The 14,757-nt window shown below is 41.5% G+C and overlaps 1 protein-coding gene across 3 annotated transcripts in view; it reads left to right on the top strand.

The window, feature by feature from the left end:
- Positions 1-14,757, top strand: part of phkb (phosphorylase kinase, beta) — a 177,651-nt gene that overhangs the window by 41,363 nt on the left and 121,531 nt on the right. For all 3 annotated transcript variants that reach the window (XM_036584480.1, XM_036584481.1, XM_036584479.1), the window contains 2 exons: positions 2,846-2,961; positions 14,327-14,390. In XM_036584480.1, the coding sequence (XP_036440373.1) occupies positions 2,846-2,961; positions 14,327-14,390 (180 nt within the window). The remainder of the gene's footprint in view (positions 1-2,845; positions 2,962-14,326; positions 14,391-14,757) is intronic.

The following is a 14,757-nucleotide window of genomic DNA, read 5'->3' as shown; positions in this document are numbered from 1 at the left end:
ACTGTAGCTCATCCGTAGTGAGTTGAAGTGTGAGGTAGGTGTTTCTAATAAAGTGGCCAGTTGGTGGGTGTTTCTAATAAAGTGGCCAGTTGATGGGTGTTTCTAATAAAGTGACCAGTGAGGGGAAATACAAAATGGGTGTTTCTAATAAAGTGGCCAGTGAGTGGAAGTACGAGATGGGTGTTTCTAATAAAGTGTCCAGTGAGTGGAAGTACATTTAGTGGGAGTCCAAGGTGGGTGTTTCTAATAAAGTGGCTATTTAGTGGAAGTACATTTAGTGGGAGTCCAAGGTAGGTGTTTCCAATAAAGTGGCCAGTTGGTGGGTGTTTCTAATAAAGTGGCCAGTTGATGGGTGTTTCTAATAAAGTGACCAGTGAGGGGAAGTACAAAATGGGTGTTTCTAATAAAGTGGCCAGTGAGTGGAAGTACAAGATTAGTGTTTCTCATAAAGTGGCCAGTGAGTGGAAGTACGAGGTAGGTGTTTCTAATAAAGTGGCCAGTGAGTGGAAGTGCGAGGTAGGTGTTTCCAGTAAAGTATGAGTCCAAGGTGGGTGTTTCTAATAAAGTGGCCATTTAGTGGAAGTCCAAGGTGGCTGTTTCTAATAAGGGTAGGTGTTTCTAATAAAGTGGCCAGTCAGTGGTAGTACAAAGTGGGTGTTTCTATTAAAGTGGCCAATTTTTTTAAACATATCCAAAATCCATTCAGTCATTAATTTTATTATTTATGATTATCTTAGAAACTCGTACATTTTTAGATCAAAATCTCTTTACAAATATGAGAAACACATTTAATGAGGTGGGTCTGAACTTTAGACCTGCACTATTTAATATGGAGGGAGAAGTGAAGAGAAGGAAACTGCCGTTGCTTTGTTTGTGTTCGTTTGTGTTTGTTTGTGTGTTTTGTGTTTGTTTGTGTGTTTGTGTTTGTGTGCAGTTGCAGTGAAGCTGCTCTCTTTTAGACGGGCCAGGAGAGAGAATTCAGAAAATAGAGGCACCTCGGGCCAGAGCGTTCATTAAGATCCTGTAGAACTCCACACATTAATCATTGAATTCAAACCTAAAATAAAAACATCCCTAGTCTCTACATTCCTCCTCCTCCTCCATCTCTCCTCATCCCTCCTTTCTTCTTCTCTGCCCCATTTTAACGTGCTTTAGGGGCTCTCTGCTTTTTCCGTGTTAAATTAAAGCCCGTGTCAGTCATTGCTCCCCTGGCGCGTGCACATTTCCCCACTTTCGCCCCCCAAAGTCATCATTCTTTGCGCCACTTGTTTTCCCGTGGCCTGTTTCCACGACGGCGGTGGGGGTGGGTTCCCTCCCTTGATGCTTTGGGCTTCCAGCGGCACCGGTACCACCCACACGAGTGATGAATTACCAGAGTTACTGGGAGATACAGTGCTGTAGATCATTATTCACAACTGAGTCTTAAGGGTAAATAAGGCGGATGCTGAATACGCTCTGGAATAATGTTAATGTACAGGCTAATGCAAAATAGAGTACAGTGCAAATCAGGCATCAGATCGTTCTGTTTCTGAAGTCTAATCCAATCGAAAAAAGCAGTTCTAGATAAAACGTGGAACCTCTGAAGCTTTTAAAAGATGTTCCATGTTTGATGTAATTAGTTCTTACCAAAATAACTTATTAAGAAATCACTAGAAGTAATTATGAACGTTATAAATAGATTATAAAGAATTACAGCGCAATCTTAAAAAAAGATGGTTCTTCAGGGTTCTTTAGTAAAGAAAATGGTTCTCTATAGAGCTGGGGACACTCACACAACCCTTTACATGATCAAATGGTTCTTTGTATCATGAAAGTGTTCTTCAGATTGATGGAGAATGTGCTGTAGGTGGTTCTATATGGAACCTTTTTGAAAAGGGTTCTATATAGCACCAAAAAGAGTTCTGCTAGTGTTTCGATGTCAAGCTTGTAACAACAGAAGAACCCTTTCTGGTGCTATATAGAACCCTTTTCAGAAATGTTCTACATAAGGCCTTTCAATGATGCAAAGGGTTCTCCCTCATGATCTAGGGAAGGTTCTCCTTCTGAGTCTTGGTTCCTCTCAGTGGTTCTTCCTCATGCTCTTAAGAAGGTTCTCCTTCTCAGTCGCAGTTCTTCCTCATGTTCTGTGGAAGGTTCTCCTTCTCAGTCTTGGTTCCTTCCTCTCAGTGGTTCTTCCTCATGTTCTATGGAAAGTTCTCCTTCTGAGTCTTGGTTCCTCTCAGTGGTTCTCTCTCAAGCTCTTAGTAAGGTTCTCCTTCTGAGTCTTGGTTCCTCTCAGTGGTTCTCTCTCAAGCTCTTAGTAAGGTTCTCCTTCTGAGTCTTGGTTCCTCTCAGTGGTTCTTCCTCATGTTCTAATAGAAATCCATATAGAGCCATCTACAGCACATTCTCCATCATAATGAAGAGCGTTTTCATGAAGCAAAGAGCCCTTTAATTTTTTTTTTTTGAGTTCTTTGAGAGCTCATGGTTCTATATAGAACCATTTTCTTTATTACAGAACCCTTGAAGAACCATCTTTTTTTCAGTGTGTGTATTGTTTATCCTTTTAGTTCCCAAAAAACTTTAAATATTGAATAAAAAGTAAAATACCTTCCAGTATTACCTACAGTATTTCAGCCTACCACTGAATTTGAATAATAAAATAATTTATTAACTTATTTGTTTTTTAATCATTAATTGTCATGACAGATGTTTAGTGTTTGATCTAAACAGACAGTGACGCACACAGACACTCGAGTATTCCGCTCCAAAGAATGAATCAACAAATAAACAAAAGTAAATAAACGAATAGAGTGAATGGAATAGAGAGAGTCTGACGCTGACGCTGGTGTACATGTTGTTGCAGGTGTCTTTTATCCAGAACCTGGTGTTCTGCGTGGAGAGGGCGTATCGCGTGCCGGACTTTGGGATGTGGGAAAGAGGGAGCAAATACAACAACGGCAGCACTGAACTCCACTCCAGGTCAGTCTCCCACACTATCAGTCACCGTTCCACACTGAGGGCGTCTTTCTTCCCCCTTTAGCGCTCATGTTCTCCATGAACGCGTCCTCATTTTTATCAGTTTCTTTCTTACCAGACAGTTTGGTCCACCATCTGTCCAAAAGTGTCCAGACAGCCCTTCTGATTAGTGGATTAAGCTACTTGAATCTGCACCCATTACTGATGCAAGGTGCTCAGTTACACAGCCAGCTTGTCTAATCTCCATAGAGAAGCCTACAGACCACATAACCTATAAACCTGTAGAATGAGACGCTCTGGAGCAGCTGCACATGAGCCTAAGGTCACAATGCCGAGTATCAGCTAGAGGGGATATACGTGTGTTGTGTGTGCGGTAGGGGTGGGAATCTCTGGGCACCTCACGATTTGATTCGATTGCGATTCAGAGGCTGCGATGCGATTATGAAACGATTATCGATGCATCTCGATTCATCTTGCTGTGAAATATCTTCGAGACTGGACGCTGTATCCAAACACTGCTCCAAAGTGCACAACATGGCGCGAAAGCCCTGGTTCTCAAAGACTGAGTACGGACGCAGATCCTTTGACAATAAAAGTTGCGATAGAGTTTGTCGTTCGTTTCACCCTTTCCGAGTTGGGTGGAAGCTCTGACATCGCTTGCTTGATGGTCCTCTGGTTGGCAGCAGCTACAACCGGGTGGAAAATAGGTGGAAGCGTAATATGGTTTCTCACATTTGTCGCGGTTCCAAAATATTTTAGTTTCATGTGACACAACTTGCATATAGTGTTGCTCATTTACTGCCCTGTTGCGGCTCCACAGCAGAATTAGATAAGGTAGAATTTTAGGTAATAATAAAATAATCCTCCTTTACAGTAAAATAAAGCTCTGATGATCGTTCAACACAGTTTAACAATAAATGATCTTAAACTCTGCTAATTTACCCCCCTATAACTCTGAAGATTGGCGTGCAGACTGCAGGTTTCTCAGCAACAAGGACAACAGTCTCGCCTAGCTAGTAACTAACGACAAGACAAAGAAGGACTTAAAACGAGCACAGATAATTTGGAGATGAATGGACTTACTTGCATTTATAAGCACTGAGCTGGTTTCCTGTTACGTTTAATCTGTAACAAGAAACTTTTAAATACTAAAAAAAAAAAAAGCTGCCAAGCTGAAGTCGCTTCCCATTCACCAGCTTCTTGTTCGAATTGTCCCGTTCCACCTTAAATGTAACAGCTGCACCATTTAAGGTGGAATGGGACAGTTTGAACAAGAAGCTGGTGAATAAGAAGCGACTTCAGCCTAGTAAAAAACGTTGAGAGACATTTTACAAGAAACTGTTCTACTTTTGTGGAAAAGTTTCCTGCTGGAGATGCGAGAAAAGCAGCTATAGCTGAGCTAAAGCTTAAAGCAGAGCAAAGTAAGTCTGTGTTTTTGTTTATATTATAGTTTTTAGCCTACACTAGTACATTTAGCATATGCTGAGACATATTTATAGCCAAGATGGGAAAATGGATATAAAATGTTGCGGCTCCCGAGGTGGTTTGATATTTGTTGAAAGGACAAAATGGCTCTTCTTAACATTTGGGTTGTGACCCCTGATCTAGCTTTTAATGCGGAGAGTGCCGGTCAGATTTCTCTCTCACCCATTTGTGTATTTGTTGTGTGCCGCCACAGACTGTCCAGCGCAGCACTTCTGCACTTTTGCATTTCGTTCCATTTCATCATCAATTAAAATTTAGAAAATCGATTTTTAACATTTGAACCGATTCAGAATCGTCCACATCTGCATCGCGATGCATCTAAGAATCGATTTTTTTTCCCACCCCTAGTGTGTAGCGCATGAAGGACCTCTAGAGGTGGATTTCTTGTAAAAACTCTCAGGAGATGGTGTGTCTTTGCACCACCAAGCTGAGCACAGTCTGCTGTTGGGCTAATTTAGCATAGCAACAGTCAATAAGGAGGATTCAAGTTTGGAATTACGTCTCAGTTTCTGGCACAATATTGACCATAAGACCAAAAACTAAAACTGAAACTATATAAAAACTAAACTGAAGCTGGATATAAGATCACATTGTGCTGAACACGCGTCTTATTGAGGTCTAAGTGGCTAAAAATCTTCAACAGCGAGAACAGCTTGATGTCAGAAAGTTTCAGGCCATTCTGTGTCGTATTCAGGAACAACTTGGGTTAGAAATTTCATCAGGATTACAATGTCCAACATGGTATTTTAAGAATTCCATGAACACTTGACACTAATGGAAACCGGAGTCGAACTGTGGGGTGGAAACAATGCCAGTAAAAGTCAGCTGTAATGAAACGCTGTCATTTCTGAAAACCTACTGTCAACAAAAACCTGTCGCTTGATGTCGCTGTTGAGTCAACTTGACATCAGAGTTCACAGAATGAGAGCTGCTGCTTGTTGGAATAAGCCTTTATAGATGTTTATGTGGGTTTGTGCACGCGGTCATGAAAGGCTTATGTAGTTGTTGTGGAGAACCTGTTCTGAACCAGAGTCAGGAGACGGGAACTGCAGTGATGAGCTCTGTATTCAGGAGCTCACGGTCCATCGGTCTGAAATGACCCGGTCTGACCAGAACTTTGTAAGCACTATTATATACTGTTGTGTCGGCACATAGCGCACCTGTGACCTTTGGTGACGGGACTCTGCGTATAACATGGTGCTGTTCATACCTCAGTCCTTTAAAGGCTAAACAGACTTCTAAAAGTCTCTTCTGGACCTAAAATATTAAAAACATGCACATACTTTAGCTTTCATACTGCAGCTTGAACGAATGAAGATTAATCATCACTTAAATATACAGAGTATAATTTAAATTCCACATCGACATTTAGGCCCAGTCCCATTTCACCCCTCGCCCCTGCCACTCAGCCCTACCCCTCCGATTTGTGCGTTCACGTCTAGGGGTAGGGTGTCCCGATTCTTGTTGAGATAGAGGGGTGGGGCGAAGTGTTAGAGCTAAGTGACCCTCCAAACGGAGGATTTTCAGAGACCAAAGAAACCCACAAATGTGAGAATTTACTCCATTAAAAATTACAATAACCACTGTATTATCTTAGTTTAATGTAGTTTCAGTGTATTATGGTCGTTTTCTCCATAACAAGCATTAAAAATCACTAATAGCATGCTAATGTCTCGGTAGCTAGCTAGCTAACTTTCCCGTTCCACCTTAAATAGTCCAGCAGTGCTGACGCCTGAAGCACCAGAATGTAACTGCTGCAGCATTTAAGGTGGAACGGGAAAATGCGAACAAGAATCTGGTGAATATCTGACTTCAGCTTCATATCACTGAAGAATTAGGGGTGGGTGATAATAAATAATTGCCCCCCTCTTTGAAGGCATATGATGCCCTAAATGTAACTAAAGCCCAGCAGTGAGGAGCTGAACTTTACCCTCCTCTGCTGTCACTGCAGACTGGCAGGGTCGCCTACAGAGCAGCGCTGGTAGCTGTTAATGAAGTGATGCTCTTTTTATTTGAGGGTATATATGTGTGTGTGTATATACACATATATACATTTATACACCAATACTAAATAAATATAATTTTCTGATGACACCCCCCCTCTGCTGTTCTGGGCAAGAGAGCGCCCCCTAGACTACTGCCGCTCAACAGACAGTGGAGCTTTGCTCACATTCATGGACCCTAAACTCTGCTCACCATTCGTATTCGACACTTAACACAAATAAAACTCCTATTTGGTGTATTTTAACTTTGTCTCCTTGTCGTTTACCAATGCTACATTCCCACAACTTCAGAAGTGCATGTCTTTGTCATGAATGTAGGATGATATATGGAAGATAAGTCCCCTGTGTGCTCATTTAAACAGTTAGCAGATGTGCTCAGTCTATATATACACCTTTTCTTATCATTTATGAGTGGCAGCGCGTGTTTATGCTGCTCTGATGGTTAATAAAGGCAATAAAGCACAGAAATGTGGACTGAACATCTCTCACGTTTGCTGTTTGAGCTGCAGCGCTCTGCCCGGCAGAAGCTCTAGGCCTGTATTTCGGGTCCTAACAGGGAACCGTCTGGAAGCAGCTCACTCCAGGAGCTGATGGAGACTGTGATGTTCTCCTTTCCTCTTCATTGCGCCGGACCGTAATAGGGTGAAACTTGCGCAGTCGCAGGCGTTCGTATCAGCCCAGGCCAGAAGCCACCCTCAGCGAGAGGCCCGGCTCATTTTTAAAATACATAAAGTGTCCTTTTTAATAGAGTGCAGTAAATAAAAAGGCCGCTCCAGCGCTGCTTTGGACCCTCCGTCCAGCTGAGCTCAATAAGGATTCCCTCCATCAACCTGTTCCTTATCACCAAAACACATAGCATCTCCTCCGAGAGGCAATTAGAGTATCGACTCCCTCAGACAGGTTTAAAAGCCTAAAGAAAATATCGCATTTACCATTTCAGCGAACGAGTCAGACGAGGTTTTCAGGGGGAGAGGAAAACTAAGAGCAAAGCAATTTAGCAAACTATTACTTAAAAAAGTGTTAAAGTTACACTTGAATCTACTGAAAGGGTGATAAATCAGCACTAATACTGCATGCGGCTCTGCTTAAACGGGCTTTGTTGCAAAAAACGTTGCACAAATTAATGTATTAGTGCAAACAAATTCATTGTTTACTGATCTGCTTTAATATGAATAGATATGTGATGTAATCCCAGTGCAAATACAGAGAAAGGAACCCTCAGAGATTTCTAGGCCTCCAGAGAAGGTCTAATCATTTCTGCACGCTAAAACGATACATGGCTGTAATTTTTTCAGTCCATTTTATTTAAAGGAATCGTCGTGCTTTATCTATTTAACCTTTTATTGACCAGGGTATATTTTGGTTTGTCCATCTGAATTTACATGACCAAATCATAAGGCAAATTATTCCGTTACTGCATGAAATAAATGCAAATTTTTTATTTTATTTTATTTATTTATTTTTTTGTAAAACCTCCCCTAAAATTAACAGAACGTGTTTTATGATCTACACATACTGCTATATGCTTACAATTTACTGCTGAAGCCCAAAAATCTTAGACGCTCTTTGTATTATTTTATAATAATAATTTTTACAGAGCAGATCACTGAAGAGACGCCATCAGTTTACAGTTTATAGCTCAGATTTGTGGAAAAATGGGTCGACTTTCAGTAGAAAAACAAATAGTGAGTTCAGCTTCTTTTATTATAAGGGTTTAAAATTACATCACCATCTATTTGACTGGAAAGAAGACAGTTACAGCTCTCATACGACCCCCACCTTTAGAATGTAGCTTATGAAATATGAAAGTTATGAAGAATATGACGAAGTGTGTTTTGGAACCACCGGTGGTCTCAAGGAGTTTAAGAGGTTAAACTCTGCAAGTACTGTAGTCATACTCTTATTTCATGCTCAAGCTTTGGTTGGAAACAAAAGGGTTGAAAATCTTGAAGCACACAACAGAAAATCGTCCAATCAAGACAGTTTTCTCTGTCGTATCTAAGTAGACACAGCTGAGCGAGCTCTCTCATTGGTTAGGACTTCAGGAGCTGGACCGAAGGCCTTACATGTTAGATTAACTACCAACATGATTCGGACGTGACAGAGGAATCAACCAATCGCACTTTGATTTACAATGGAATCAATTTTCATGAGAAAAACATCACTCTAGCCCAGCGGTCGGCAACCCGAATGTTAAGAAGAGCCATTTTGTCCTTTGAACATAAATCAAACCACCTTGGGAACATTTTATGTCCATTTTATTGAAGTAACGTTCTACCATCTTGGCTGTAAATATGTCTCAGTATGTGTTAGTGTCCTATATATACTAAAAAATATAAACGATTTAAGCTTTAGCTCAGCTATAGCCGCTTTTCTCACATCTCCGGCAGGAAACTTTTCCTCGAAAGTCGAACAGTTTCTTGTAAAGTGATTTTTTACGAGGCTGAAGTCGCTTCTTATTCACCAGCTTGTTTTTCGAATTTTCCTGTTCCACCTTAAATGGTGTCTGAGGTGCCAGGATGTAACTGCTGCACCATTTAAGGTGAAATTAGAATGAGAAGCTGGTGAATGAGAAACTTCAGCCTCGCGACATTTTAGTGTTTGTCAGTTTCTCGCTGCAGATTAAACGTATCAGGAAACCAGCTGGAGTGATTATAAACACAAATCAGTCCATTCATCTCCAAATTATCGATGTTCATCTTAAATCTCTCTCTTTGCCGTTTCGTTAGCTACTAGCTAGACGAGACTGTTGTCTGCGTTGCTATGGTGACCAGCAGTCTGCGCTGATCTTCAGGGTTAAAGGGTGAATTAGCAGTTCTACATTAACTCCAGAGTTTAAGACCATTTATTGTTAAACTGTGTTGAACGATCAGCAGAGCTTTATTTTACTGTAAAGGAGGATTATTTTATTATTACCTACAAATCTGATTCAGCTGTGGAGCCACAACAGGACAGTAAAAGAGCCGCATGTTGCCGACCCCTGCTCTAGACCTCCTGGAAGTTCTAGATATGTCACTGGCACTGTGAATACGAGTCGTAGTCTAAGCAGATTCCAGTTAGTTGTTAGGAATGGAAAACAGCAGCAGCAGAACTTTTTACTGAAAGACTCACTGTAAAACTTATACATTAGCTTAGTGCTAACACACTATTGGAAGTCCCCTAGAGGTGTCAAGAGAAATTATCATAGATTTTGTGACCAACTTCCGATATTTATGCCCTGACCTTATTTAAGCCCTAATAGTCATGGTATATATATATATATATATATTATATAATATATATATATATATATATATAAAATGATATTCCAGAATCTGTTCAAAAAGCTGTAATTTGAGTAGACCTTATTTAATATACACCCAATTAGTTTATGAAAATAATTCGTTACATATTACTGTGCAGCCCAAAAGAAGTTTATATGATATAAGGCCGTAGTTTGGCCACAGAGTGAGGCTGATAACATGAGCTACATATTATCACATAGATGAACGATACGTACAATACTGACCACTTTATTAGAAACACCTCCGTTGTGCTTCCTCTCATGGCCACTTTACTGGAAACACCTACCTTCTAGCTTCACCTTGTTGGTGTACAACTATAGACTGTAGCCCATCTGTTTCTGCACGTTTCATTAGCCCCCCCGTCATCACTATCAGTCAACTTCTGCCCCCAGGACTGTTGTTGACCAGATATTGAGTTACTGGAGTTTACACACGTCAGTGTTACTGCAAGGTTGAGAGTGGACCCCAACAGCGGACAACCCCAAGAGCGGCTCTGTGGTCAGAAACTGGCTGTTGATGAAGGTTTAGAGGATGGCTAGCACAAACGGACGGGACGCAGTCTCTAACTGTACACCAGCAAGGAGAGGCTACTAAGGAGGGGTTTCCGATAAAACGGCCGGGAAGTGCATTTGCCTCACAAATACATGTTTGTGGAGAGAATTTATAGTTTACAAGCCCTGAATAGCTTGTAGGGCAGGTACATCAGTGCAGACCTCTCTTCCGTGACTGCACAGAGCTGCTGGAGTGGACGAGTAAAGGCAGACGCGTCTCGCTGTGCCAGAGAGAGTGTGGGCAGAAGGCCAGAGAGAGGAGGTGATAAATGCTTTCCTGCATTAGTCTTAAATCATCATCCTCCAGACCCGAACAAAGAAAATGAAAATCGTTTTGCTGCTGTGTGAGTCATCACTTTCAGATTACACTGAAACCGTGCCAGATTTCTCCGAGCGAGAGCCGCGAGCTTCGGAGACCTTTCAGCAGCTCGCGCTCGTCCGAGAGAAGAGGACACGAGTTGAATTTTAACTTCTCTTTGCTGCGGAACATCCGGTATCAATAAGGAATACTGATTCCATTGTTCCCTTTATAGTACTTTCCAGAACTTCACTGTTCGACGCTGGCTTCAACTTTCATTTTTTTCCGAGGCAACATATTCAATCAGCAGCTCTGACAGCTCTTACCCTTTACGTCCATGTAAGTTTGCTCTCTGTCCTGACACAAAATCAATAGCACTTCAGCAAAGCTCGTACTCGATTGCGGTCATAGCTGACTGTAGCTGGTGTGTGGGCTGGTCAGGACAGCAATGTGTCAAACGTAGGAGGGTATTTGATGCGTCGTGATTCATCGATCTGAAGGTGATGATTCAGCTGCATTGATTTTGGAAAGTTAGAACCAGTTATAATTGATTTAGAATATTCAAATTTTGTGCTCATTTATTGTAATCTACACTATAGGGACAAAAGTATGTGGACACCCCTCCTAATGATTGAGTCTCAGCCATATCTATCGTTAACAAGTGTATAGAATCAAGCATATAGCCTTGCAGTTTCCATAGACAAACACTGGCAGTAGAATGGGTCGTACTGTAAGTGCTATTCCTGTGAAATGGAAGCATTTAGGAGCAACAACAGCACAGCCCCAAAGAGGTAGCTCACAAACTCACAGAGCTGGTTTAAAAATGGCCTGTCCTCTGCCTCGGCCGACCAGCTGAACGCAAGCCTAAGATCACTATGCTCAATGTCAAGCGTCGGCTGGAGGGGTGTAAAGCACCACCACTGGACTCTGGAGCAGCGGAAACGTGTTCTCTGGAGTGATAAATCAGCTTCTCTATCTGGCAGTAAAACAGCAGCCTGTGGTTGTTTGTTCTGCGTATCGCTCAAACGGCCTTTCCTGTCACGGTAGGCCATGTTTGGCGATGCTAAGCAACAAAACACACCAGACTCGAGTCTGACTTCCGAGACAAGAGGCCGAAGTCATAATGATTTCACCGGTGCTGCGCCGCTTTGTTTGTGTTTCTTTTTTAAGCTTAATTTTTGCGCTTGTTTTCTTGTTAGAAGAGAAATAAGAGGATGAAATCCGAAGGAGGCAAACGAGAAAGCCTCATTGGTCCATTCTTCACTTATTCACAGTGTGAGATTTCAGTCAGTGTCAGTGTTTTGCTCTCTACTGCGCGAGATCCATTACAGCAGACTTACCGTTACAAATCTAGCTTTGTTTGCTTGTTTATATATGCAGATTTGTTTCCTCAGTGTTTTATAGAAGGGTCAGTTTGGAGCCTTAACATATAAGTAATCATTATGTTCAAAATGATATCCAAATTCATATCAAATGATATCAAAATCCAGGCTCGTATTACATGACCCTTCTGCAGCTGTTTTTGAGTAATAGCCTTTCTGCTAGCCTCTTTTAGTCTGTATGTTTGGGGTATCTGATACACGATCATTTTAAAGTTTGGAAAAGTTATCATATTTATAATTATCTTTGTTATTTTATATACAATGCAATCAGATTTAAACATCATACTAGACCAAAAAGTTCTAGCTTAAAATGTTCAGGTAAAGAAATAAGGAACAGTAGTTATTTTCACATATATATATATATATAAAACCACACACAGACTTACGGCTCAATGTATATTTCCACCAGAGAGGTCTCCAAATCCCCAAAATTTACTTAGTGCATCTTTAAATTAATTTGTAATGTTAATTTCATTAGACCTTTTCGATGTTCTACAGCTGTTCATCATTCTGAAAACATCTAAAATTACTCAGTATTTTATTTATGTGTTTATTTATAAGTTCTTTCCAGCTCCTTTGCTTCCTAATGACCACTGATGTCTGCGTTTTTGGCTACTATTACATACATCTGACATTTTTCTCTTAAGTTATGTTCACTCAGCAGGTAAAAGTGGCCCAAATCTGATCTTTTTCTCCTTCAGTGACGCAGATGTGTGTCTGTGTGTCAGTGTGAACAGATAAACACACTGAATCTGACATTTTCAATTCCGATTAGAGACGCCTACGTATGTGATACTGAAATCCGATTCGTATCTGATATGCGGCATCGTGAATCAGTCTGAACAGCCAGATCGGAATTCATGCGACTTCTGCGTCAATCCATCTCGACATTCGTCATCATTTCGCACTGCAGAGACCACATAAACATCTGGGCTGATGTTTGTGTACCAAAAAATTAGAACAGATTCATTGAAAACCCTCCGTGTTTGATGAGATTTCTAAAGAAATGTCCGAACGTGGCCGCAGGACAACGAGGCTGCAGCGTCAAAGAACAGTTAAAAGTCTAAAAGCAAAGTTTAAAGAATCCGAGGACGCGAACCAAAGAAGTGACCGCGCCCTTTTTACGGTTTGAACACATTCTGGGTGATGAGCCCAGCTGTCAGTCAGTGAAGCTTCATGATGGCTCCTGTGATGCTGGTGAAGATGAAGCTGATCCTCTGGGAGCGACTGGCGTTCGTTGGCGGCCGTGATTGTTTACCTCTGGATGAGCCGCGTGAAGCATTTTACATTTAATGCATTTGCCCGACGCTCTTATCCAGAGCGACTTACGATTTGATCATGTTTACACAGGTAGGTGAAGGCAGTGTTAGGAGTCTTGCCCAAGGACTCTTATTGGTATAGTGTAGGGCGCTTACCCAGGTGGGGATTGAACCCCAGCCCACAGTGTAGAAGGCAGAGGTGTTACCCACTACACTATACCAAGCAACATGACGCTCTGTTCTTTTGCGCATGTGGATCAGTTTAGCAGCTGATCTGTTCAGACTGATGTCGCATACAGATCACATTTAAAAGATAATGTGAGCAGCCAAACAACAAAATCAGATTTTGGCCAATTTTACCTGCTGTGTGAACGAAGCCATAGTGTCCAAATTGTGAAGTGGAATTTGAGATTTTGAGGGCAGTAAAATGTCAGACAGTGACCTTGCCATGTCTGGTGACCTCTGTAGATCTGCTGAATGTATTCCAAAAGGGAATTTGCATGCGAGTAACATGTGGAGATCATTTTATACGTGTATCTGCTTCCAAACTTTTGAACGGTAGTTTTTGTTTTTATTATTATTATTATTTATTTATTTATCATCCAATAGAGGATACACTCAGATGAAATAAAGTTATGATGTTATTTTCAAACATAATTAGTGATATAGAGGTAGATAACTGAATTTTCTGGATTTGGATGTGTGGCTGGACTCACACCAGAAAGCCGCTGGACTCCACTGACCTGCATCATAGCAATCAGGAAGGCTTGTTTCATGTATCTTGCTATGGCCTCTCTCAGCGCTACTGAACACATTCTTACCGCTCCGTCCATGCAGTGCTCGGCTTGTCCGAGCGCTGAGGGTCATTTAAGAAAACAGAAACGGCAGACGTGATTCGCTTTGTTTAACTTCAAAAGAGCGCAGACGTGGATCAAAGCCGTTATGGGTATTGATATCCAGAACAAAAGCCGGCGCTCTCATCAGCTCGGGCTATCTTCGCTCCTCTAAGTGCTCTGAAATGGCAGCCACAATGTTCTTTTCTTAAGCTATAAAAAAGAGTTGGGTGTAAAATCGATGGCGCCACTGATCTGTTCTTTGCATTGCAGTTCTGTTGGGCTGGCCAAAGCAGCGCTCGAGGCCATCAATGGATTCAACCTGTTTGGAAATCAGGTAGGTTGGATCGTTTTCTCGTTTTCTCCATTAATGCCTTCCACATACGTTTTCTTCGCAGTGTCTTCAATCAAAGAAGCAGAGCTTCAGGCTCTAACCTCACCGTACCTAACGTCCGGTTTGAGTCTGTGGCCAGAATGGGTCCCTCTCTGCGTTTTAGGGCACTATTACGTACAGTGGACATATTTCTTATTGTCTGAAATGTAAAATGGATTTCAAGAGTGAATTCAGGGCCCTAAAATGTCGGGCAGCGCTCTCACAATGTCTAGTGAATACTGTAGATCGCTACATATGCTGAATGTATCCCAAAATGCATTGCAATGAACATTAGCTTACCTGTTAGCCTAGCTGACCCATATGTGTCTGT

This window comes from Colossoma macropomum, unplaced genomic scaffold, assembly GCF_904425465.1.
Source record: "Colossoma macropomum unplaced genomic scaffold, Colossoma_macropomum, whole genome shotgun sequence".
NCBI classification, from domain to species: domain Eukaryota; kingdom Metazoa; phylum Chordata; class Actinopteri; order Characiformes; family Serrasalmidae; genus Colossoma; species Colossoma macropomum.
Note: the sequence above shows the minus strand (reverse complement) of the source record. Positions and strands in the feature narration are given on the sequence as shown.